Raw genomic sequence first — 25,194 nt, 5'->3', positions numbered from 1 at the left:
GCCTTCTTCACAGTCCAACTCTCACATGACCACTGGAAAAACCATAGCCTTGACTAGATGGACCTTTGTTGGCAAAGTAATGTCTCTGCTTTTGAATATGCTATCTAGGTTGGTCATAACTTTTCTTCCAAGGAGTAAGTGTCTTTTAATTTCATGGCTGCAATCACCATCTGCAGTGATTTTGGAGCCCAAAAAAATAAAGTTTGACACTGTTTCCAGTGTTTCCCCATCTATTTCCCATGAAGTGATGGGACTGGATGCCATGATCTTTGTTTTCTGAATGTTGAGCTTTCAGCCAACTTTTTCACTCTTCTCTTTCACTGAAGGAGATCAGCCCTGGGATTTCTTTGGAAGGACTGATGCTAAGGCTGAAACTCCAGTACTTTGGCCACCTCATGTGAAGAGTTGACTCATTGGAAAAGACTCTGATGCTGGGAGGGATTGGGGGCAGGAGGAGAAGGGGATGACAGAGGATGAGATGGCTGGATGGCGTCACCGACTCGATGGACGTGAGTCTGAGTGAACTCAGGGAGTTGGTGATGGACAGGGGGCCTGGCGTGCTGCGATTCATGTGGTCACAAAGAGTCGGACACGACTGAGCAACTGAACTGAACTGAACAGGAAGTTACTTCCTGTTCAATGAACAGACCTGATGCTCTGGACCCCCACCAGCCATTCTTTATTACTTAATACCCATGTAATCCTCCCCCAAACACTGGATGCTCACTTAGGGCAGGGAGCACTTTTTATTAATATTAGTTTTCTATCTAGTTAATAAATGGTATAAATACTTTTTCCTGCATGTATATTCAAAGCATCTTTTCCTTCCTCTGCTGGGTGAGGACGGACTAGGCATTCCCCTTATACCTCTTTCATTCTCTGACCCCAACCCCCTCCCCTACTCCTCACCCCGACTCTAAGCTAGAGGGTTTTGTTATGAAAATCAAATTGTCAGTGGCATGTCAGTGAGGATTACTATTGGGTGAAATAAAATCAATGTGAGAAAGGATGTGGATTATATCTGGATAAATCTTTTATCAAAAAATGAAAGAAAAGAGATGGAAAAAAAAGACTTCAGAGAGTGAGGAGGGGGTTCATTTTATTTATGTTGTGATGGTTGTTATTGCTGAGGCTGAGAAAGGAAAAAGTAGAAAAAAAGTACATTAAAATTTTCAGGAACGAGCAGCAAACTGTATAACGGGCACTCAGAAGGCTAGCCACGCACGGGAAGAAAATATTTTTTTTTTAATGTATTTATTTGGCTGTCAAATCTTGGTTCCTGTTCATGGGAGCTCCGTTGCTTCATATGGGATCTTTGTTGCTTCATATGGGATCTTTCCTTGTGGCCCGAGGACTCTCCAGTTGTGGAGCAAGGGCTCAGTTGCTTCTCATCACGTGGGATCTTAGTTCCACAACCAGGAATCGAATTCTGCACTGCAAGGCAGATTCTTAACCACTAGACCACCAGGAAAGTCCGCAAGAAAACAATTTAAAGGCGATTGCTGTGTATTGAGAATACCCCTGAAAAGGCTAGTTAGTGTCAGGAAGGAGGAAATTTCCCCTCTACCCTCTTGAGTTCTTGTGCCCAGACTAATAATAAAATCTACAGGTAATAGATTAATGGGAGAAAAATAAACATATTTTAATTTGCAAGCACAGAAGTGTCATAGAAATGAATCTAAAGAGTGGCGAAAGCAGGCAACTTTTATACTTTTTAGACAAAGAAACAAGAAATTTGTGAGGAATTGACAGCACAAAGCAGCTTAGATTTTGGTGCTTAATTGGTAAAGAATCTAAACAGAGTTTGGGCTTGGGGTAGTCAATTAAAGAAGTAAAAGGTTTGTTTATACAGGTTTCTCAGCCCAAATTCCTTGTCTCCGTGATAAGGATGATCTTTCACCTCCAGATTCAGGAAGGCATGGAGAGATTTATTTCCCACTTTCAGGGAGACAGAGAGGAGGGTCAGAGTGTCCTTCCTGTACTGGACATTTCTTAAATAACTTTAACTCAAAATAATCACTATGCCATGGAGGCATGTTTTGAGATGGCCTGCCCTGAGCCCTAGCAATAGCAAAGATTTGAAATACGTGAACAGCTTTTCAAAATTAAAAAGAAATTTTAGATTAGTGACTATGTCTCCTAGAAAACACACTTTGCTAGGACTGAACTCCGAGCGGGGGTAGGCTAAAGATACTAACATGGTTGCTGGCCAGGTAAATGTTTGGAGAATGATTGGATTGTTTTGTTTTCAGTTTTATTGAGGTACAATTGACCAAATTGATATGCTTAAGGTGTACAACGTGATGATTTCATATCTGTATACTTTATGACATGATTATTGGAATCAACTCCAGTACCCTTGCCTGGAAAATCTCACGGACGGAGGAGCCTGGAAGGTGGTAGCCCATGGGATCGCTAAGAATCGGACATGACTGAGCGACTTCCCTTTCACTTTTCACTTTCACGCACTGGAGAAGGAAATGGCAACCCACTCCATTGTTCTTGCCTGGAGAATCCCAGGGACGGGGGACCCTGGTGGGCTGCCGTCTATGGGGATGCATAGAGTCGGACACGACTGAAGCAACTTAGCAGCAGCAGCAGCAGCAAACACATTCATCAACTGACATACTTTAATTTTTTTGTTTGTGTGTATCACAGAGTCGGACACGACTGAGCGACTGAACAACAATCATAATTTATTAGCTATAGTCATCACACTGTACATTACATCTGCACAGCTTATTCATCTTGTATTGAAGGCTTGCACCTGTTGACCAGCTTTCCCTATTTCTCTACATCCCGAATATCTATCTATATATATGTAGCTCTATGTATATATCTACCTGTGTATCTCTCCACATTTTTAAGCTGGCTTTCCCAAAACTGATCAGATGAAAAACATTTAACCTCAGTTTAGTAAATTAATCCCTCCTATCAGTTTCTTTGGAGGGAGTTACATAGAATTGTCTTTATGACAATTAAATTTCTATGCTTGTAATTACAAATCAATGTTGTAACTAGAAGTTCATAGTGTGTGCTAAGTTGCTTCAGTCATGTCTGATTCTTTGTGATCCTATGGACTATAGCCCACCAGGCTTCTCTGTCCATGGGATTCTCCAGGCAAGAATCCTGGAGTGAGTTGCCATGCCTTTCTCCAGGGGATCTTCCTGACCCAGGGATCGAACCCGCATCTCTTGGGTCTCCTGCATTGCAGGAGGGTTCTTTCACCATTAGTGCCACCTGGGAAGCCCAGGGGAGATAGAGATGGACTAAATTGAAGGCATAGGAAAGAAGGGGAAGAATTGCTAGAGCAATGTTCTTGAGTAGGTGGGAGGAGATGGGAATGGATGACCAAATGGAAAAGGTGACCCTAGCCGTGAGCAGAGACAGTTCCTCCACATATAGAAGAAAAGGCCATGTATACGGCACAGATGCAGACAGCTGGGTCAGTGTGGGGAAGCTTGATAGTTTTCCTCAATAATTTCTGTTTTCTCTGTGAAATAGAAAGCTAAGTCAGTAACAGAAACCGAGGGTAAAGGAGGGTGTTTGGGAAGCTTGAGCAGAAGTAAGGAAGAGCAAAAATACTGCTGAGGAGAGTGAGGAAGTGAAAGGACTAGATATAGACTGAGACTACTGGGCAGTTCTAGAGCCTACTTAAGATACTGCGCATGACCTTAAAGAGAAACTCCTGAACTTGGGTATGAGTTTATCTCTAACTGAGGTTAAGTAGAGAATCAGTTTTGTTTTTCTCTAATAATGAATCAGTTTTCCTAACACGACCACTAAATAATTTTCTTTTCTTTTCCGGTGGTGTGTACTGTCCATACTTTCATCATATATAAGTTCCTGTTTCTGCACTGGTGTCTTTCTGAATTTTAATTTAAAGCTCGTTAGCCTATTTGTCTGTTTTTTGTGCAAAAACCATGCTGGAAATTCTTGGTTGGCCCAGCTTACATTTTGACAAATATACCAATATGTGTCCATCATGTTTGAGATCAGATTAGGAATGCCCACCCTGCTGAATTTGACTCAAGACAAGATTTACTTTAATAGGCCAATAAGCGTTAAAATTAGGAAAACAAAGAGCCTGTCAGGAATCATTCATTCATTTATTCATTTACTCACACATTCAATAAATATTTACTAGGCATCTATTATATGCCAGGACTCATGATGATCAATGCTGGTGAGATGAGCAGAATCAAAAAAAGTCAACTGCAGTCATGAAAATGTAGTCTTTGGTGAATGTGTGTGCATGCTCAGTCACTCGGTTGTGTCCAACTCTTTGCAACAAGGACTGTAGCCCACCAGGCTCCTCTGTTCATGGGACTTCCCAGGCAAGAATACTGGAGTGCGTTGCCATTTTCTTCTCCAGGGAATCTTCCCAACCCTGGGATGGAACCCACATTTTTGGTGTCTCCTGCAAATATTAATCAAATAATGATTAAAATTTAACATTGTAATTGTGACAGGTGTTCTAAAGAAGAGGCAGCTGTTTGGTAAGAAAGATTTGACCCTATCAGAGAGGGTTTGACCTTGTGGGGAAGGAAATAAGAGTTGCTATTTATAGGATGAGTTGGAGGAGAGACAGGAGAGAGACAGAAGAGAGTTGCAGGAGGAGGGAGGAGCAGATACAAAGCACCCAGCGATGGTAGGAGCCTCTTGAGTCCAAAGATATGAAAAGATGTGTTTGTGTGCAGTATTTAGAGATCAGATCATGCAGAGGAACCCAGGCAATGAGAATGCATAGACACAGCCAGCAGAGAAAGAAGAAAACAGGAGAAGCCAAGAGCAAATAGGTTCTAGGTGAAGTGATCCCACAAAATAGTGAGTTTCCTGTCCCTAGGTCCACTTCAGAAGAAGGTGGTTGTTGTTTAGTCTCTAAGCCGTATCCAAATCTTTGCAACCCCATGGACTGTAGCCCTCCAGATCTCCTTGTCCAAGGGATTTCCCAGGCAAGAATACTGGAGTGGGTTGCCCTTTCCTTCTCCAAGGGATCTTCCCAACCAGGGATCAAACACGGGTCTCCTGCAATGGCAGGCAGATTCTTTACCACTGAGCCACCAGGGAGACCCTCAGAAGGTGGTAACAGTTTGCAATTCATGAGCAGATTTATCAAATGATTTAAAAATAAATTTATTTTTAATTGGAGGATAATTGCTTTACCATATTGTTGTGTTAGTTCCTGCCACACATCGACATGAATCAACCATAGGTATACATATGTCCCCTCCTTCATCCTCTCTCCCACCTTCCACCCCATCCCACCCCTCTAGGTTGTCACAGAGTCCTAGGTTGAGCTCCTGCATCATACAGTAAATTCCCACTGGTTATCTATTTTTCAGGGCAGCAGTGGAGACCTAGACATAGATGACAGACTTGTGGACACAGTGGGGGGAGAGGGAAGTACAAATTGAGCGATTAACATTGTAACAAATGATTTTTATGCAAGGTGATTTTCCATCCTTATAGAATGCTGTTTATGTATCATTTTGCACTTAACTTGAAATTAGCCTTTTCTTTTACAAAAGCATCAAAATGAGATGAATCGCAGATGAAGAGGGCTCCCTTAGGTGTTTGCCTGGAGCACAAGCCCTTTCTGTTTTAGGCACCACAGCAATCTCAGTGCTGGGAGCATGCCGGAGACAGAGTAGATACTGAATAATAACTTGTCAAAGTAGCCAGTTAGCAAAGTAAATAATTCAAAATTCTGTGGGTCTAAGGATATAAAATCACCACAGATGGTGAATGCAGCCATGAAATTAAAAGACGCTTACTCCTTGGAAGGAAAGTTATGACCAACCTAGATAGCATATTCAAAAGCAGAGACATTACTTTGCCAACAAAGGTCCGGCTAGTCAAGGCTATGGTTTTTCCAGTGGTCATGTATGGATGTGAGAGTTGAACTGTGAAGAAGGCTGAGCGCCGAAGAATTGATGCTTTTGAACTGTGATGTTGGAGAAGACTCTTGAGAGTCCCTTGGACTGCAAGGAGATCCAACCAGTCCATTCTGAAGGAGATCAGCCCTGGGATTTCTTTGGAAGGAATGATGCTAAAGCTGAAACACCAGTACTTTGGCCACCTCATGCGAAGAGTTGACTCATTGGAAAAGACTCTGATGCTGGGAGGGATTGGGGGCAGGAGGAGAAGGGGATGACAGAGGATGAGATGACTGGATGGCATCACTGACTCGATGGACGTGAGTCTGAGTGAACTCCGGAAGTTGGTGATGGATAGGGAGGCCTGGTGTGCTGCGATTCATGGGGTTGCAAAGAGTCGGACACGACTGAGCAACTGATCTGATCTGATCTGATCTGGAGGATATATTTGTTCATAGCACTCCACAGTGGCACTTGTCAATGGCATCTATTAAAGGTAAGAGCAGACATGGTCAGGTTCACCACAGCTGCCTGGGAATTCATTCATTGGCTTCTTTTTATTGCTGTGCTGTGCTTAGTTGCTCTGTCCTGCCCGACTCTGAAAATCCCTGGACTATAGCCCGCTAACCCTCTGTCCATGGGGATTCTCCAGGCAAGAATACTAGAGTGGGTTGCCTTGCCCTCCTCCAGGGGATCTTCCCAACCCAGGGATCGAACCCAGGTCTCCCACATTGCAGGTGGATTCTTTACTGTCTGAGCCACCAGGGAAGCAAGTTTATAATAAAAATTGACTTATTGTTTGTTTCACTTACTTATTTTAAAAATACATTTTGAAAGGTAATCGAAATTGAAGAGTACACTCTTCCTGAGCACAATTTGGAAGAAAACTTCAAAGAAATAAGGACAGCATTAAAAAAATTATTTATTGGATAATGCGGCATTAGAAAGAAAAAAACATTTTTTCCTATCATAAAAGGACTTGGATGGTCCTTGCCCTAAGAAGCTCACAGTGTAAAGGACAAATAGGAAAAATGAACAGAATTTCTATTGAATATGTTAATCACAATACTAGGAATGCATGACAAGAGGGCTATGGAAATGCATGGTGGATATTCAATAAATGTTTGTTAAATGTTGAAAAAAAATTGATCCAAATTTTCAGTAAGTAGGAAACTAGCACAAGCTGTAGCATCTCATCTTAGGGTTGCATCGTTTAGTCCTTTTGAATCAGACAAGGTTTGAAGGTCTTGTCAACAGGAAGGAGGCTGAAGGATCTGGGATCGGTGAGTGCATTAATACTGGGTTTCAGCCCTCAACCAGGACCTGAGGAGAGATACTGGAAAAGTAGGAACTAGGGAGCTGTCACAGGGATGAGGTGGGTTGTAAAGGTATGAGGCTGTGGGGTAAAGAGGGATACCCATGTTAACCAACACTTACGGAGTTCTTAGAATGTGCTAGGTTTTATTCTGCATGACTTCATGAACCTTATTTAATCCTGTAACAACTCTGAGAAGTAAATAGTCTAATTGTGCTCTTTTTACCATGGCTATCAGATATTTCCCTCTACTCACTCCTGTAAATAACTAGACAATGTCCTTCAGTCTTGTTTTTGTTTTCTCCCTTCGGTCTGTTTCCTTTGTTTTGGGGTTCCATTCTGTGTCATTGCCCATGCCAAGAGAGATGCACCCTAAACATCAGGTGTCCACATGGACCCTTCTCTCCAGGCTCCAACAGTGGACTCTTGCAGCTCGAAGAGAGCTGTTGCTGTGTGCACATCAGTGATGAAGTGGTATTTTGTTGCTCTTGCCATTTATATTCAATTACCACTTTCTGAAATTAGAGAATTGTGAAGCGTGGTTGCAGAGATGTGCCCCAAGGGCCTGGGGTTGCTATTTGTTCATCTTTTTAAGAACAACTCTGGTTCTGACTTTCTCTTTGAAAAGGAACACCCATCTCCAGCCAACTTTCTCAAAAACCAGCCACAAAGAGTCTAAACAGTTTAATTTTAGACGTGGAAGCTGCCATAGACAGCATCCAGTATTATTTTAATTATCTTCCTTAATGAATGAAGAGTGCTGAGGGCTGAGGTTACATGAGCAGCCCAAAACACAAAGGAACTTGGTCCTGACTGTTGGTCTGGTGCATCCTTTACTATAGCCCAATGGAAGATCACTTCAAATCAGCAAAATCATGTTCACAGCCAAAAGACATTCTTAAAAAAAATTCCTCTTCTCACATTTCATTTCTCTTTAAATTATATCTGCTATTTCAAGATTGTATTATTAAAGAAACTATTTCAGAAACCATATAGTCTAATCTAAAACTACTAAATAAATCTGGTCCCTTGTTTAGAGTTTATATTTCATTTCTTTAAGAAATTCACAAAGAAACAAACAAATTACCATCTTAATAGCTTTAGTCAGTTACCTAGTGTGAAAGATGAAAATAAGGATCTAAGGCAAATTCTTTTCAAATTACCCTCTTCCCTTTTCTGGAATGTGGAAAAACATGAGTCACCCTTAGGTGTTTAAGGTTAAAGGGTAAGCAAGAATTTGAAAATGTTCTATTATCAAAGACCATAACAGCCTGAGTACATTTGTTGAACACGAAACTGGCATGATATCATCATTAACAGGACGAGGAGTGTTAATGAAATCACTGCTGGAAAAACATGAGGGTTAAAAAATGTGGAAACAGAAGGATGTCAACCAGAGTTTCATGCCGATGACCCAGGCTGATTTTACAAGCAGTTTCAGTGATAATTTTATAAATATGGAGACCACAGAACAGCTCACTATGTGTCATTCAATAGTAAAATAAAGCATGGGACTAATACTTAGAATGTGAGACAGGTACTGTTTGACAATACTCTTGATTTTAAGTATATGGTCAATATTATAATAATTTTGGCTCTGTATATAATGGTATTGGGACCACATATATTTTCAAGAGCTGAAATCTGAATGTTATGGCTGGCTTTTCAAACAGGTTTCTCCACACACCCCTGTGCAGACAAACCAAATGAAATGGGACAGGTTTCTCCTTTGTGGTCAGACTTCTCTGGTTTAAGCCAGTAATTGAAAAGAGGTACAGCATAATGAGTCAGAATGCCCCGTCATTGCTTTCTGAAGAGCTGCAAGAATACCGCTTTTATATTTTAATCTTCCAGGTTAAGCACTCCTATAATTCACCTGGGTTAAGTATACTTCAAACCTAAACATAGATTTTATCCTATTCTTTTTCTTTTCTTACCACGAACTCTGGTTTGGGTGGTGGGAAAGGAAGAAATCTCAGTAAGACGTCCAGGAATCCAACTTAGGAGATAAGTGATAAGAAGGTCAGTGGTTGGCTTTAACTGTGACAAAGGAAGGTCTTGGAGAAAATCATGAGGTCACATTTAGCCAATGTCTAGGATTCAGAGAGATTCGGTAGTTAACTCACCCCTGATGCCTGGATTCCCTTATTTTAATTAATTAATTATTTTAATTTCCTTGTATCGTTGTTATTCTGGCCATGACATTTATTTACAAAAAAAAAAAAAAGACAATCCCCCTCCCCGGAAACCAACGATCAAATAAGACCCCAGAAGGGTGTGCATACTGGTTGTCCGCAGGAAATTAACTCCAGGAGAGTGTGGAAAACAGTCTCCCTGGGAGCTTGATCGCTCAGGCGTGTCCGACTCTTTGCGATCCCAAGGACTGCAGCCAGCCAGGCTCCTCTGTCCATGGGGATTTTCCAGGCAAGAATACTGGAGAATACACGCCCTCCTCCAGGGGATCTCCCCAACCCAGGGATCGAACCCAAGTCTCCTGCATTGCAGGAGGATTCTTTACAGTTTGAGCCACCAGGGAAGCCCAGTCCCCCTGGGGCCAACCCTCTACTAGGTGGGCCTTAGGCAGCCGTGACACCCAAGTGCGACCTCTCCACCTCCCTCCCCGGCGGCCTCTGCGGGTCTGCAACTGACCACAGCGCGCGGGGCGGAGTCGGGCCGGGAGCGCGCCCGGGTCCTCGCCCCCTTCCGCGGCCCGGCGCGCTTGGAGAGTGAGTCTTTGTACAGTCAGGACTTCTGCTGGGCAGGGCCAGCTGTTAATCCTCCAGGCGGACACTGGGGCGTGGGGGGGTGGGGGTGGGGGAGATGGGGCTTATAGGTGGCGTCCGCTGGTGAGAAACACCTAGCACAGGTAAAAGGGTGGCGGCGAAAGGGAGTTCCCACTTGTTGCGTTCTTCCAGAAATGAAGACTTAAGAAAATACCTAGGAGGGGCCGATCGGTGTCTTTCGGACGCGCCTGGAAACCCCACCCTCGGCCAGAGGAAAAGCCTTTGGGCTGAGAGGCTGGAGCTTCAGAAAAACCGAGAAGAAAAGCAGCTCCTCCGCGCGCCAGGTCCTCGGCCTCGCACTCCTGCGCCCCGGCCGCGGCCCTTGGCCCCGCCGCGCCCTCCCTCCCCCGGCCTCCGGGTGCTTCGGCCGGCGACCTGCCCCGGAGTTCTCCCATGGCGCCAGCCCGAGCCCCAGGCTCCCCGAGCGGGGCCCTCTGCCGACAACTCCTGCTGACCCTCGCGGTGAGTGGCCGCCTGGACTCTGGGGCCCGGAGGGCGCACGGACAGATGTGGGAGAGAGGGCACCTTTAGGAGCAGAGATCTGTGGGTGGCGAGCCAGGCGGGGGCTCCTGGCGCCTGGGGCTGGCTGCAAAAGTGCAGCCGGTTGGGGTGGGGGAGGGCGGACAGAGGACGGCGACCTGGGCGCTGCGATCCCGCAGGGGACGAGGAGGAGGGTGTCTCCTGTAGTGGCTGCAAACGCCCATGCAAATCCGTGGCCCCTGGGTACGAGCCTCCGAGCGCCTCCAGCCCGCGCACCTCGCGGGGGAGGACAGTCCAGGCCGGCTCAGGGCCGGGTTCCGGTCACCGACCAGGCGAGCCGCTGGGCGGACGCGACCAAACCCGCCGATCCTGGGGTGAAAGAGAGGTCTAGGCGCCTTTTGGGGAATTTATCTTAGGCTGTGGGTGAAGGGGAGGGAAGCGCGGAGACCGGGCGGTCTGGACCCTCTGCGCGTGAAAATGGTAGACGGCTCCCAAATGGTCCTCAGTTAAGGTTTCTATTATGGGTCCGCACGTGAGGTTTCACTCCCTTTAAACTTTGGGGAAATGGTCGCCTCGGAGGCATCCGGATTCTTCCTCCCACCGCCTGCCCCTCCCCGCCCTCCAGCTCCAGTTTTTTTTTCACTTTATGAAACACAATAGCTACGAGCCCACCTCCCCAAAGCTCTGAGAGAAAGTGGGGGTGGCCTTATTTGGAAAGGACAACGCCACCACCCTCACCCCGCCACCCCCGGGCAAAAAAGCCCGGGCTCTCTTTGGGGGAGGGGGCTGCAGGCACGGAATCTAGAGCGGGGGAGCAGCCGCTGAGAGAGTGTGGGACCAGAGGTTCCCCAGATAGAGCTCCCGGGGTACCCTGGAAGAAGAAAAATCACAGAGACCAAGAGCAAGGGGGCTAAGCCCGTAGTGGCCTTTTCAAGCTGAGCCGCAGGCGTTAGGGCTCCAGGCAAACCTGAAGGACACGGGGACGAACCTGGAGAACAGACAGTCGGGGAATTCCTTCTGGGACTGGTGGAACTGGCGGCGTGAAATATCCAGTTTTACTCTACCGCTGTCCTGTTTCACGGAATTCCTGAAATTTTTAATGAATGAAATTGTAGTCGTTGCTATCATTAGAATGGCTTTCCTTATGGACTTCAAACCTTAACCCATTTCCTGGGGCACATTAATAACACAAAGGGCACAGAGGTGCACAGCAATTAACAGTTAACTATCGAGGAAATCGAGAATGGAATATGTAAATAACTGTCATAAAATGTCTCGATTTTGATTAGATTCTCAGTAAAGTAGACTCCTCCATCCCCCCCTTTTTTGGACACTTCTTTCTGAACCAATGCCCTTGAAGGAAAAAAGCATGATTAGGTTCAGGCAATGAAATGCACAGGCCATAAATATTCCCAGACGGCTCAGATGGTAAAGAATCTGCCTCCAATGCAGGAGACCCAGGTTTGATCCCTGGGTGGGGAGGATGCCCTGGAGATGGGAATGGCAACCCACTCCAGTATTCATGCCCGAAGAATTCCATTGGCGGAGGAGACTGGCAGGCTACAGTCCACCTGGTCGCAAAGAGTAGGACAGGACTGAGCAACTAACACAGATATACTAACAGAAGTTTCTGTATGTCTTCTCAGACTCTTTTTAGAAAAAGCAGATATAGGGAATAATCTAAAGTTGAATAATCGTCTTTCTTTGACCTTCCTTAGCTTCAAAGCTGCGTCAGCCAGAAGTGGGGTGACTCTGGCTGCACCCCTCTCCTGCTGCCTTTTTGCTGGTCGGGTTGGTGTGTCTTAAGCTCTTCTGAGGCTCCTGTGCACGTCTGCAGAGCCCTGCCAGCCTCAGATGGTTTTGGTTGTGAGCCTCATGTGTGATAGACGTGTAGAGAAGAGAAACATTACTGAATAAAAATGGCTTGTGGGACATAATTTCTTCCTCCCCATGCACCCAAGTCATCCTTCACCATTCCATGAACCAGCTCCCAACTTCCTAGTCTTGCCTCACCTCACACATTTGCACTCCCCCTCCACCTCAATGTACTTCCACTATGGCTCAGACGTAAAGAATCTGCCTGCAATGCAGGAGACCCGGTGTTGATCCCTGGGTGGAGAAGTTTCCCTGAAGGAGGGCATGGCAACCCACTCCAGTATTCTTGCCTGGAGAATCCTCACGAACAGAGGAGCCTGGTGGGCTACAGTCCAGGGGGTCCCAAAGAATCAGACATGACTGAGTAACTTTCTGCCTAAACACCTAATGAAGCTTCTCTAAGGTCATCAGGGATCTTCACTGTTAAATTCAAGTCATTCCTTAATGCAATTTCATCTTGTGATTGGAGCCTTTATGAAAAAGCTAATCTACCAATAGATAGAGTTCTTATAAATCAAGTCCAGCATTAACATGAAAAACCATAAAGTAATAAAAATGTCTCATAAAATATTTCAGCCTCACTCATAATAGGGAAAGGTGAATTTTAAAACTACATTGAAATGTCATTTCTCATTTGGCAAACATCCAAAAGTTTGAGAGCAGGCTCTGTAGGCAAGAATGCGGAGAAGTAGAAGCTCTTAGATGGTTGGTGAATGTAACAAAAAACTACAGCCTTATGATCTATATGGGTTGTAACAAATGTGAATTGAAACTGTTTTGTTTCTTCCTTTCCAATTTGTATGCACTTCCTTCTGTTGATATACCTACCAAATGCTGCATTGTTTTAATTACTGAGACTTCCTAAGACCTTTCATTGTCAGCTAATGCTAATATCCTTTAACTGCTCTTTTTCATAATTTTTCTATTTTTAATTGTTTATTTTTTCCTTATGACCTCTTCAAAAACGTATCAAAATTATCACTTCATTTTTTAAAAACCTTTTTATTTTGTATTGGGGTGTAGCTGACCGACAATGTTGTGATAGTTTCAGGAGAACAGTAAACGGACTTAGTGATACATATACCTGTATCCATTCTTTCCCAAACTCCCCTCCCATCCAGGGGATGGTTCCATATTACCACATAATATTGAACAGAGTTCCCTGTGCTATTTAGTAGGTCCTTGGTTATCCATTAAGCCTGATTTTTTTTTTTTAATTCATTTATTTTTGGCTGCACTGGGTCTTCCTGCTGTGCATGGTGGGCTTTTGCTCTAATTGTGGCAAGCAGGGGGCTGCTCTTCGTTGTCGTGAGTGGTCTTCTCATCGCAGTGGCTTCTCTTGTCGCTGGGCCCGGGCTTCGGTCATTGCAGCATGGCATGTGGAATTTTCCTGATAGGGATCGAACCAGTATCCCCCTCATTGACAGCAGATTCTTATCTACTGTACCACCAGGGAAGTCTGGTTATCCATTTTAAATATAGCAGTGTGTACATGTCCATCCCAGACTCCCTAACTATCCTTCCCACCCGATTTATGCAACCACAAATTTGTTCTCTTAAGTCTGTGAGTCTATTTCTGTTTTTGGAGTCAGTTCATTTGTATCATTTCTTTTTAGATTTTGTGCATAAGGGATGTCATACACTCTCCTGTCTGACTTAAGTTCCTTTGCTCATTATGACAATCTCTGGGTTTCTTTATGATCTTTTAAGTTAGCTTGTCTAGTTCTGGAAAAAAAGTACTGTTGGGATTTATTAGGTTCATAAACTTCATAATTTAACTTTGTGTAAATTGATATACTTACACTGTTGATTTTTTTTCTATTCAAAATAATGATACATATTTATTTTTGTGCAAGTCTTCTTTTGTGTCCTTCAGAAATATTTTCAGATTTTTCTCACATAAGCTTAAGTTTCCTTTTTGGTATTCTAACTTTTTCTTTTACCACTTTTGAAAATGATTTCTTTTTTCCCAATATATTGCTTAACTGGCTTATGTGGATGAAGACTAATGATTTGTATATTTTAGCAGTTATTTCTGCACCCTTACTAAAATTCTCTTACTGTTTTATGGTTAATTTGCTTGGGTTTTCCAGATGAATAGTCATATCAAATGCAAATAGTTGTTTTTACTTTTACCTTCTTCTTTTCATTCATATATCTAATATACTTTAATGTAATGTTAGCTATAGGTGATGACCCTTGGGAAGTCCATCTTGTTTCTGAGTTTAGTGAGGCTATCCTAGGGCTTTTCTATTGGTGATGTGATTATAATGTAAAATAAAACTCATATTGAAATAGCACTTATCAATTCCTATTGGGGGCTCTTTTTTTAAAAAAAAGTTTAAGAATGGTTATTGAATTTGGCCAAATGGTTTTCAGCAGCCATGGTGCTGATCACACACTAAGTCTACTTACATAGTGGCTTGAGTTTCCTAGAACATCCGAATGACATGAGTGTGGCTCACAAGTCCATGCGAGGCTAGTTCACTTCTAGCTCATACCTACAGTGAAGGTTTTGCATTTGGGAATCCAGATTAACATGAGTGGCTCGTCTCTTAGATCATAGGCAGGTCCATGCTTTGATTTTACTCCCATCTATTTGAGGCCAAAAAACCAAAATCTAATCTTTTCAGATTAGAAGTTTTTTCTGGTTACTCCTGTTTTCCACATTAATCCTCAGTTTTTGCCTAGGACTTCCTTGTAAGATGTTTTAGGATGGTTTAAAAACATGTATCCGTTATTTTTAATTTTGGCCTAAGGATTTGACTGAACGCCCTAGGGCCCTTCTTGGCAAAGAAAATTGTTCCCCGAGTTCATTTGTCACACTGGTCAGAGTTACCTTATTCCAATAGAAAGTTGCTTATGTCGTTTGTGTGTGTGTGTGTGTGTGTGTGTATACACGCGCTAAGTTGCTTCAGTCTGGTCCAACTCGATGCAACCCTATGGACTGTAGCCCACCAGGCTCCTCTGTCCATGAATTCTCCAGGCAAGGATACTGGAGTGTGTTGCCTTGCCTTCCTCCAGGGGACCTTCCCGACCCAGGGATTGAACCCACATCTCCCATGGTCCTGCTTTGCAGGCAAATTCTTTACAGCTGAGCTACCTGGAAAGCTTGCTTATGTCATTTATCTGCTTAAAACAAATCTTTGGTTTCTTATTATCTTTAGGAAAAAAGACTCTCTCCTACACCTGCTTCTCTGAATCCATTTTCAGTTCCTCTCCCTCTTGTGCTATATACATCAGCCATGGCAAATGGCATTTTCAGGTCTGTGGCCTCTCTGGGTTTGGGCACATGCAGTTCCTGTGCTGGGAACATATAAACTCTGCCTTCCTTGGACGTGACTAACATGTCTCCCCTCTTCACCTGTCCCTTAGAAGGGGCTGGCTCCCAGTGCTCTCCCAAAGCACCTTGAACTTCCCTGTCATAGCTTTTATCCTCCTTTATTGAAATTGCAAATATCTTACCCTTGACTTGAATGTTTCACGAGAACCCTGTTTGCTGCTTGTGTCTGGAACATATTAGACATTCAATAAATATTTGTTGAATGAATGAATGAGTGGATGTCCAGGACACTGTTATCTGAGATGTTGTCTTAATTTGGCCATCCTCACCTTTTCCATCACTTTTACCTTAGTCCAAGTCACTACCCCTCCTCTCTTAGATTCCTCCCAGTGGGTCTCCTTGCTTCCACTCTGGTCCTCTATAGTATGTTCTCTGGTGGCTCAGAAAAATAAAGAATCTGCCTTCAATGCAGAAGATGTGCGTTCGATCCCTGGGTTGAGAAGATCCCCTGGAGAAGGGAATGGCTACTCACTCCAGTATTCTTGCCTGGGGAATTCCATGGACAGAGCAGCCTGGCTACTGGTAAAGATGGTGAAGAATCAAATGGCAAAGAATGCTAAAAATCATATGGTAAAAAATCCGCCTGCGATGCAGGAGATCCAGCTTTGATTCTTGGGTGGAAATGATCCCCTGGAGGAGGAAATGGCAACCCACTCCAGTATTCTTGCCTGGAGAATTCCATGGACAGAGAAGCCTGGTGGGCTACAGTCCATGGGGTCGCAAAGAGTTGGACACGACTGAGCGACTAACACTTCACTTTTCCGTCTGTTTTCCCGTGGCCACCTGAATGAGTCTGTGTAAATGCTCACAACTGATGCCATAAGTCTCTAAACATACGGTTGCTTCTCTTTGCCCTCAGAATAAAACTGTACTCGTCCCTGTGGTCTTTTAGACCCTATCTAATACGCCCACGACTGTCTTTTCAGTATCGTCCTGTCACTCTTCCTGCTCTGTGTTTACTGCTGTACGTTTGTTATTTGAGTTGCTCGGTTGGGTCTGACTCTGTGATCCCGTGGACTGTAGCCTGCCAACCTTCTCAGCCCATGGGATTTGGCAGCCAAGAATACTGGAATGGGTAGCCATTCCCTTCTCCAGGGGACCTTCCCAACCCAGGGATCGAACCCACGTTTCTGCTTGGCAGGCAGAGTCTTTACCACTGAGCCACCTGGGAAGTCGGTGTTTACAGCTAAGGGCTCCTTTGTGTTCCTTTGACACACCAGGTGAAGTCGCCTCTCAGGGCTTTTGGCGTGGCTTTTGCTCCACTTGGAAGGCTCTCCCCTGGTTAGTGAATTGGTTTGCTTTCTTATTTCATTCTGGTCTTTTATCACCCTCTCTCCCTGTTTTACTTTTCTTATAACACTTACTCATGGCGTTATGTGATCTTGGTGCATTTGTGTATTGACTTTTTGTCTTTTATTATAAAATAATCTCAATGAAGTCAAGGAGTTTTCTTTGTTCACTGTGGTAGCCTTTGAACACTGCCTGGCACCCAGGCGGTAACCAAAAAACGTGGGTTGAATGAATCAGTGGGGTGTGTGCTTTCTGTCACCTTGAGCTGGGCTCTTCACACGTCCTACTCCTATTTGCTCTAGACTAGGCAACCAGTGAGAATTCTTCTCATCTTTTTATTTCTCAATATTTTTATTTGAGTATAGTCCCTTGGTTATGTTCATTGCTCAGTTCCAATTGAAATGTAATCTCTGCCATGCTTAGTCCTTCATACACAATTTAAATTGGATAATTAAAGGGTTTTTAATGTGTTTTGGAGATAAAAATTTTCATTCCAATTTTGATGATTTTAATTTATGTTTATAGATTTTTAAATAACAACATAAATGCTGGAGTTATTTTGCTTTTGGCTAAAAACCTTTGCAAAAATATAGGACAAAACTCTCAATCTTTCAGAAGCATCTGTTTATAGTTTCAGAGAGAACTAAATTTATTTTCAGTGGGCTCAGATATGTATTGTATTGGAACTCGTTCACCATAAATCACTAAATCGTTTACATTTTTTAAGTGAAATATTTTTAACATTGACCTTAATTTTCATTAATGATAAGTTCAAAATAAGTTCATATTTCAAAGTTGTGTGCTTGTATGTGTGGGGTCACATGTAAATAATTTTTATATCACTCCATGGCAGTGAGTCAGGGCTTGTCTTTAAAAGTGTTGGGCTTTTCTTTAGGATATTTTTGATTTGGTTCATAGGCAGTTCAGATAATTGAAATGATTTGCTGACTCATTAGATTTGTTTTCATTTTGTTATTTTTACATATCTGTGCTGCCTTCCTAATAGTTTCCCACAAAAGGGTGTCATTACTGCTGCTACTGACGCTGCTGAGTCACTTCAGTCGTGTCCGACTCTGTGCGACCCCATAGATCGCAGCCCACCAGGCTCCTCCGTCCCTGGGATTCTCCAGGCAAGAGTACTGGAGTGGGTTGCCATTTCCTTCTCCATTATTAACTCCATTTTCAGACTAGGAAACAAAGCCCAAGAGGATAAGGAATTCTCTGGGTTTACATGCCTTGTGAGGGAGGGAACCATGGCTCTCTATTGGTTTTATTCTTCTATGCAATTTTTTTTTCTGAATTCTTAATCCCATTATATGCTTGGTATTTTATTTTGATAATTTTATAAACAGATATATAATTATACAAATGTGTGCAAACTGTGTACACATGAAAAGGCTCCTTTTCATGCATAATATTGTTTTTTTTAGATCTTAACATTTGCCTGTGATGCCTGCAAAACAGTGACACTACATGTTCCCACTAAACTAGACGCTGAAAAATTTATTGGTAGAGGTAAGAAACTGCCAAAGTATGTAATAAATCCTAGTTTGCTGTGATCTTGTAAAATTAGTGTAATCTTTAGAAGAGTGACTGTATTGGAATTAGTAGTTAAAACTATTACAATACATTTTAATACATGTGGTGTTAATCCAGTGAATGAAATATTGTTCTTTATTGAAAGACATGATTATATAACATAAAATTGTTTTAATTTGATTAATGAAGTAATTACTAATATTTACATTAGAGGTAGGTTATGGTATGTGTCAAAACATGTCTTTGAAATTGAGAAATAGTATTGAAATTATTTCTTGAGTTTAAAGGTGTTGTTTTTGGATTTTTATCGTAAACAATTTTGGCATCTTCCTGACATTTATTTCCACCTTTTTTTTTTTTTTTTAATGGGCTTCTCTGGTGGGGAAGAATAGTAAAGATGATGACGAATCAGATGGCAAAAAATGGTAAAAATCAGATGGTAAAGAATCCACCTGCAATGCAGGAGATCTGGGGTTTGATTCTTGGGTGGGGATGATCCCTTGGAGGAAGAAATGGCAATCCATGCTGGTATTCTTGCCTGGAGAATTCCATGGACTTGAAGAGCCTGGTGGGCTGCAGTCTATGGGGTCGCAAAGAGTCAGACATGACTGAGTGACTAACATTTTCATTGCTTTTTTATCAATTAATTTTTTTCATATAACTCAAATGTATAACTAAAGATTGGATCAATGTAGAGACAGAATATGATGACTATTTAACAACAGATGCAAAGAGTTCAGTAATAATTTAATAGCTTCCAGTTTTAATTTCTAGGTTCTATTTAACATACTTTATGTGTTTTATTGTGTTGCTCTATGGCTAGTTTCAGTTAATAAAGAAAAACTTCTTTTGGTGTGAGTTTAATATTCAAACTGTGGAGTTTATATGTCTTTATTTAAGAACAAATGTCTTTTTTTAAAAGGATATGAAGTAGGTAAATAACATGGTAGATATGTTTAATTAAGAAAAACTTAATTAACCATGTAGTTTCATATGTCCTTTTAAAAAATGCAAAATTTACAAGTGTCAATGTAGTCAAAGTTCTTGATTGTCCCACCTCAAATGCATAGCTTACAGTTAAAATTATATATTGCTTTGATTTAGCTCACAAATGATTGCTCTGTGCATTTTCTACAGTTAACCTGAAGGAGTGCTTTAAATCGGCAACTCTCATTCACTCAAGTGACCCTGATTTCCAAATCTTAGAAGATGGCTCAGTCTATACAACCCATGCCATTCTTTTGTCCTCAGAGAAGAGCTCTTTTACCATATTGCTCTCCAACACAGAGACCCAAGAAGAGAAGGAAATACCCGTCCTTTTAGAACATCAAACAAAGGTATGCCAAAGTGTAAAAATGAAGTATAATGAATTGACTTCTTCAGGTGTAACTCACATGACCAGAGAAGATGTGAATCAGAAAAGATGGGGGTTAGTTTAGCTTGAAGAAGAAGGAAAACCATGACTCAAGTTAACAGTGTTGAAATGAAAAAGAGTGGTTCAACCTAGATTATCCCAGGTTATAATTTCCTTTTATTTGGGGCATAAAAGGAGAAGTTGGCATACGGGACAGAAGGAGAACTTGAGATTAGACATGGAGCAGCGTTTCTTGATCTTCACTGTGGAGTAGGTTTCCAAAACAATAAACATTATTGCTTAAGATGTTCGTATGTAATTTGGAGTATGTAGCTTTTAAAGATTCAGGAACTCGTATGACATGTTAATGACATACTGTGATGTCCTATTCGGGCAGCGGTACTAGGGTCATCATGTGGTTAATTATGCTTTGACACCTGAGGCCTTCAGAGATAGGTTTCATGTATCTTGGCATAATTTTTACTCTTAGAAAATGGAGGGGTATTTTAGGTTAAATTTCGGATCTCATGCACGCATTTGACTTTGTGACACCCAAGATCAAAATGACTTCTGTTCAGCCCCTGGCCATTACTCACGACGTCTGACTGAGAGTTGTCCCCGTGTTTCTCTCCTCCTTCTGACACAGATCTCTCTGTTGGTCCCCTGGCTCTTCCTAGCTGCTGGTGAGTGGAAGATGCTTATGCTGAATTTAGAAGGACACCTATCCACTTAACGTTCTTTGCATATCTCTTCTCCTGTGTTTCTGCATGGCAATGTGGCAACAGTAATTTTTTTTTTTTTTCCAGTTTTGCTTCTAGGCTTCAGATTCCATCTCTCTCTCTTCTGTGTTCCCACCAAGTTATTTTCTCAAGAGGATTGCTGAGATAACAGTTAGGGCAGGGCTTTCTTCTTTTTTTTTTTTTTAATGGTATTGACATTTTGTTTAGTTTTCAAGCACTACCGTGGTCCTACGCCTCCCCAGCTAATCCTCATGAGATAATGAGAGAAGAAAGATGTATCACTTTTCAAGTTTAAAAATAAAGTAGCTGTTGACTTGATTATTTGTTGTTGTTGTTGTTTTCTAAATTGAGGTACTAAAGAAAAGGCATTCTCAGGAAAAAGTTTTGAGACGTGCCAAGAGAAGATGGGCTCCTCTCCCTTGCTCAGTGCCTGAGAATTCCTTGGGTCCATTCCCACTTTTTCTTCAACAGGTACAATTTACTTTCTTTTCACTGTGAGAGTCTATGGTTTCCATCTCTTTTAAAAATTTGGACAATAAGTATGCAATTATTTTTTAAAATGTGCATATATGAATATATAAGTGAATGAGTGTGTCTATCATATGCTTCAATATATGGTATAAATACATCTCTCTATACCTGCGTAAACTTTTTTGCAGTTGTAGTCATGCAAAAGCCATTTATAAAGCTGTGAAGCCCATCTAGCACTCTCAAACATGTGCTTCTTCAATGGATTTTAATATCATCAAGTGTATCTCAGAGCCTGGACGTAGTCTAGAAAACCCCCAAACATCTTCCATAATAAAGGATGAAATTGCCGATAAAAAGTCAAATGCCATGAAAGGGAAAGATGGTACACCTTTCCATGGTTTCTTTCCAGGTTCACTATTTAAATCACACTGGGTCCACATTTTCTCTTTCTCTTTTAAATTTCAGTGGGAACCTCAGCAAATCTTTGTGCCTCTCTCCACTATCAGTGGTCACTACCATTCAGTCTAGCTCTTAGGTTTCTTTTCCACCAATTCTTTAATCTGTGAGAGAGATACCTTATTTAGAGCCCACCAATAAATTCAGTGCAGCTGAGAGAAGAGCATTTTAAAGTTGGGAAAAAATTTTTTTGAAAATAATTGTTAGTCATTCTGATAGGTAGTCAGGATCCTACTAAGAGGTTGAAAATACTTTGGAAAAAAATGTTTTTTGATGTAGGATCTTAGTTCTCTGACCAGGGATGGAACACGTGCCCCCTGCATTTGAAGGCAAAGTCTTGACCATCGGACCACTGGGGAAATCCCAGAGAAAATTTTCTTTTTGAATCAAATATCAAAGTAGCACATTCACCAAGATATTTTCACTCTTTTTCATCCTGTTCAACCCCTATAATAAAGACAATGCTGAGAAATGAAAACTAATTAAGGAAATCACTTTCCAGATGTTTGCCCTGCAGACAGTATACTTTAAATCCAGTGTCTCAAATATTACATTATATATAATAAAACTTCAGGTGTTAAAACAATTGATAAAAGGATAACTTTTCATGCTCAGAATACTTCGTTTTCTAAGACAAGAAAAGTCCAGAATGTTTGATCCATGTAGGTACATGTAGCCTTTGAAAGTATTCGTTAGTTATTCTGGAAAACTAAGGTGCTACTTCATTATTTTCCTCATGCCTTGCTCTTGAATTTCTCAGTTATTAGGCTTCCTTTTCCTATTGCTGTCTTTTATTCATACATAGTAATAAATTAAAGGGGGTAATTACTTATTGTAATGAAAATATCAATGTGATTGCATAAATATGTAGATGAAAGTTTTGCTGAAATACAAAATTTGTCTTTTATGTATATATTGTCTACTTTCTAGATTCAATCTGATACAGCCCAAAACTACACTATTTACTATTCCATAAGTGGGCCTGGAGTTGACAAAGAACCTCGCAATTTATTTTATGTAGAGAGAGATACTGGAAACCTGTTTTGTACTGCTTCTATAGATCGTGAAACATATCCATCATTTGAGGTAACGTTTACATATTGTGTTAGTAACATTAAGCTCGGCTATTTCGCCTCTCTTCCTCAATTCAATTACTCTTTTCTGTCTCCTGAATTTCTCATCTCTGCTCTGGTAGTATTTTATGGACCTGATAGTTGCCTGGAAGCAAAAAGAATTTTATAAAATAAATAGTCTTCAGTTTTATTAGATTGTTCTGGGAATTACAGTTTTACTATTTCTGTTTTCAAAAGAAAAAAGAGCACTACTTTGAAAGTAGTTATTTATTTGGCAGAAAAGATCTGTGAACTTCTTTATGGTACTGAGAGTGATGCCATAGGAGGTAAGTCCAGCTCAGAAGTTAAGCCTCAGAACCTTTGCAATGAGAGACAATTAATTTGTGAGCGAGTAAGGAGTGTGGACAGTGCTTAACTAGGATAACAAGGCATTTTATCATCTAGGCAACCTCCCATTGTGGGATGAGTGTTACTATGTAAGAATTTAACCTAATGTTGTATTGAATTTCCCACGGAACTGGTTATTTTGCTTAACTCAACTTTAGTTATATGTTTTTGGATGAATTAATTCTTTAGTTTTATAATTACTACGACATGGCCTTCTAAGTACCTGTGATGGTCTGTTCTTTCTATGACAGCTGTTAGGAGATAAAATGGAATTTAAATTGATATTGTATAATCAAAAGAATAAATTGCATTCTAGACACAATGTATGGCCATTTGGTCCATTTCTGACTCCCCTTTTTAAATTAAACAATTATTATGAAGACAGTTATCTAAATATAGCCATCAATATGGCTAAAATTCTAATTAGAAAATAAAATAGTATCTCAGTTGACTGCACCTGGGGAGTTTGGAATCCTAAGAATTCAGTTATATAAGATCCAGAAAATTGTATTTAAAATACATGCACTTGAAACTTTCAAGCAAAACAAAAGAGTTCTCAGGACCCTTTCAAGAAAATAATAATAATAACCATTACACTCATGAACAACAATACAGCAATGGTGAGGAAACCGAATTTATCTATGTTATTATATCAGATATATTATAAAATGCTATAGTACACCATGAAATTAGCCATCTCTTGTGGCATTAAGATTATGCTCACATTCAAAAGTAGTAACAAATGGTAAAACCCACACTGTGATGCTCAACAGTCTCCAAATGAAAGGCAAAGCATAAGCAAGTTTGAACCATATTTTATTTTTGCTTTTTTTTTCAATGTTTCTCTCTTCACAGCTAGTTGCCTTTGCAACAACTCCGGATGGATATACTCCAGAATATCCATTGACCTTGGTCATCAGAATTGAGGATGAAAATGATAATGCCCCAATTTTTACAGAAACAAGTTACAGTTTTGAAGTTTTTGAAAACAGCAGAGTTGGTGAGTACCCACCCTGGCAATGTACGGCAACTTAGTGTTTCAGTTCATTAGTTGACTTTCATTCTGGCCACTGGGGGGTAGCATAGCCTGCTGCCAAGAGCAAGGGACTTGCCAGATGGGTGGCTCTGGCAGGCATTTTACTCTGCCTTTTGCTAGCTGTGTGCTGTCACCTTGGGCAAGTTTCCTAATCTTGACAAGCTTTGGTTTCTTCATCTGTAACATGAGATATTAACATACAAGGTTAAGTGAAGTGCAGTATACCTTGAATGCCAAGCACAGTGCCTCAATGTTATTTTGCCTTTCTGTGTGAGACAAAAGAAATACTTTTAAGAGGCCATGTTTTCTAAATATTCTAAGAATATTTTTTTTCTGAAAAGAAGTTATTGAGCCATAGAAGTCTTAGCCTTGAAGAGATCTGCTGATATTCTATAGTGATTAAATGATAGACTGTATTCTGGGCATCATTGGGCTTCTCAGGTGACCCTAGTGGTAAAGAACCTGCCTACGAAGGCAGGAGATGTAAGATATGTGTGTTCAATCCCTGTACCGGGAAGATCCCCTGGAGAAGGGCATGGCAACCCACTCCAGTATTCTTTTTTTTTTTTTCCACTCCAGTATTCTTGCCTAGAGAATCCCATGGACAGGGCAGCCAGCTGGGCTATAGCCCATAGGTCGCAAGAGTTGTACACAACTGATGTGACTTAGCATGCATGCACACATGCATTCTGGGCATTGTTTTAAAGGTCTTGGAGAATAAATTTTCTTAATCTCTTGAAAAATGGACCATTTCAACTAGGAGTTAGAATTAAATTTTTAGTCTTCCTCTAGAAAGATCGAAGTAAGCTAAGAATTTTCAGAGCAAAACTGACCCATATGATCAATTTAAGTGCAGGCTTATAAACAGAAAAAGCTTAAAGAATAATTGGAATTCTTTAGTTAAGAAATACTAAGGCCATGGGGGGATATTATCAACATTTATAAAATTATACAGTAAACGTAGTAAATATGGATATGGTCACCAAATTTCAAAATGTTGGAAGATTGGGATATTTAAAAGGAAGTGATACTTTGTATGGAATCCTGAAAATGTACAAACGCTATTCCTATTATTAATTTTGTCGTGCAAAACTTTTTTGTGGTAGAGAGGAGTCAAAGGGAAAGTTGAAACTGTAAAGGTTTTGGAAATTAAAGAGGATTTTTGTGTATGTA

General features: G+C 41.3%; 1 protein-coding gene across 4 annotated transcripts in view; it reads left to right on the top strand.

Annotated features, from left to right (window-relative positions):
* The first annotated feature begins 9,782 nt into the window (after window positions 1–9,782).
* The window catches only part of LOC102406999 (desmocollin-2), a 38,266-nt gene continuing 22,854 nt past the window's right edge, over window positions 9,783–25,194 (top strand). For 2 of the 4 annotated variants that reach the window (XM_045164024.1, XM_006054004.4), the window contains exons 1-6: window positions 10,005–10,439; window positions 18,396–18,480; window positions 19,642–19,841; window positions 20,950–21,069; window positions 22,456–22,611; window positions 23,841–23,985. In XM_045164024.1, coding sequence (XP_045019959.1) covers window positions 10,371–10,439; window positions 18,396–18,480; window positions 19,642–19,841; window positions 20,950–21,069; window positions 22,456–22,611; window positions 23,841–23,985 — 775 coding nt within the window. In that variant the 5' untranslated portion in view covers window positions 10,005–10,370. Of the gene's footprint in view, window positions 9,921–10,004; window positions 10,440–18,395; window positions 18,481–19,641; window positions 19,842–20,949; window positions 21,070–22,455; window positions 22,612–23,840; window positions 23,986–25,194 lie in introns of those variants that run through there. The other 2 variants (XM_006054002.4, XM_006054003.4) reach the window with 2 other exon arrangements.

The sequence above is a fragment of the Bubalus bubalis genome, chromosome 22 (genome assembly GCF_019923935.1).
Source record: "Bubalus bubalis isolate 160015118507 breed Murrah chromosome 22, NDDB_SH_1, whole genome shotgun sequence".
In the NCBI taxonomy this organism is placed as follows: domain Eukaryota; kingdom Metazoa; phylum Chordata; class Mammalia; order Artiodactyla; family Bovidae; genus Bubalus; species Bubalus bubalis.
This window is presented reverse-complemented; position numbering and strand designations above follow the sequence as displayed.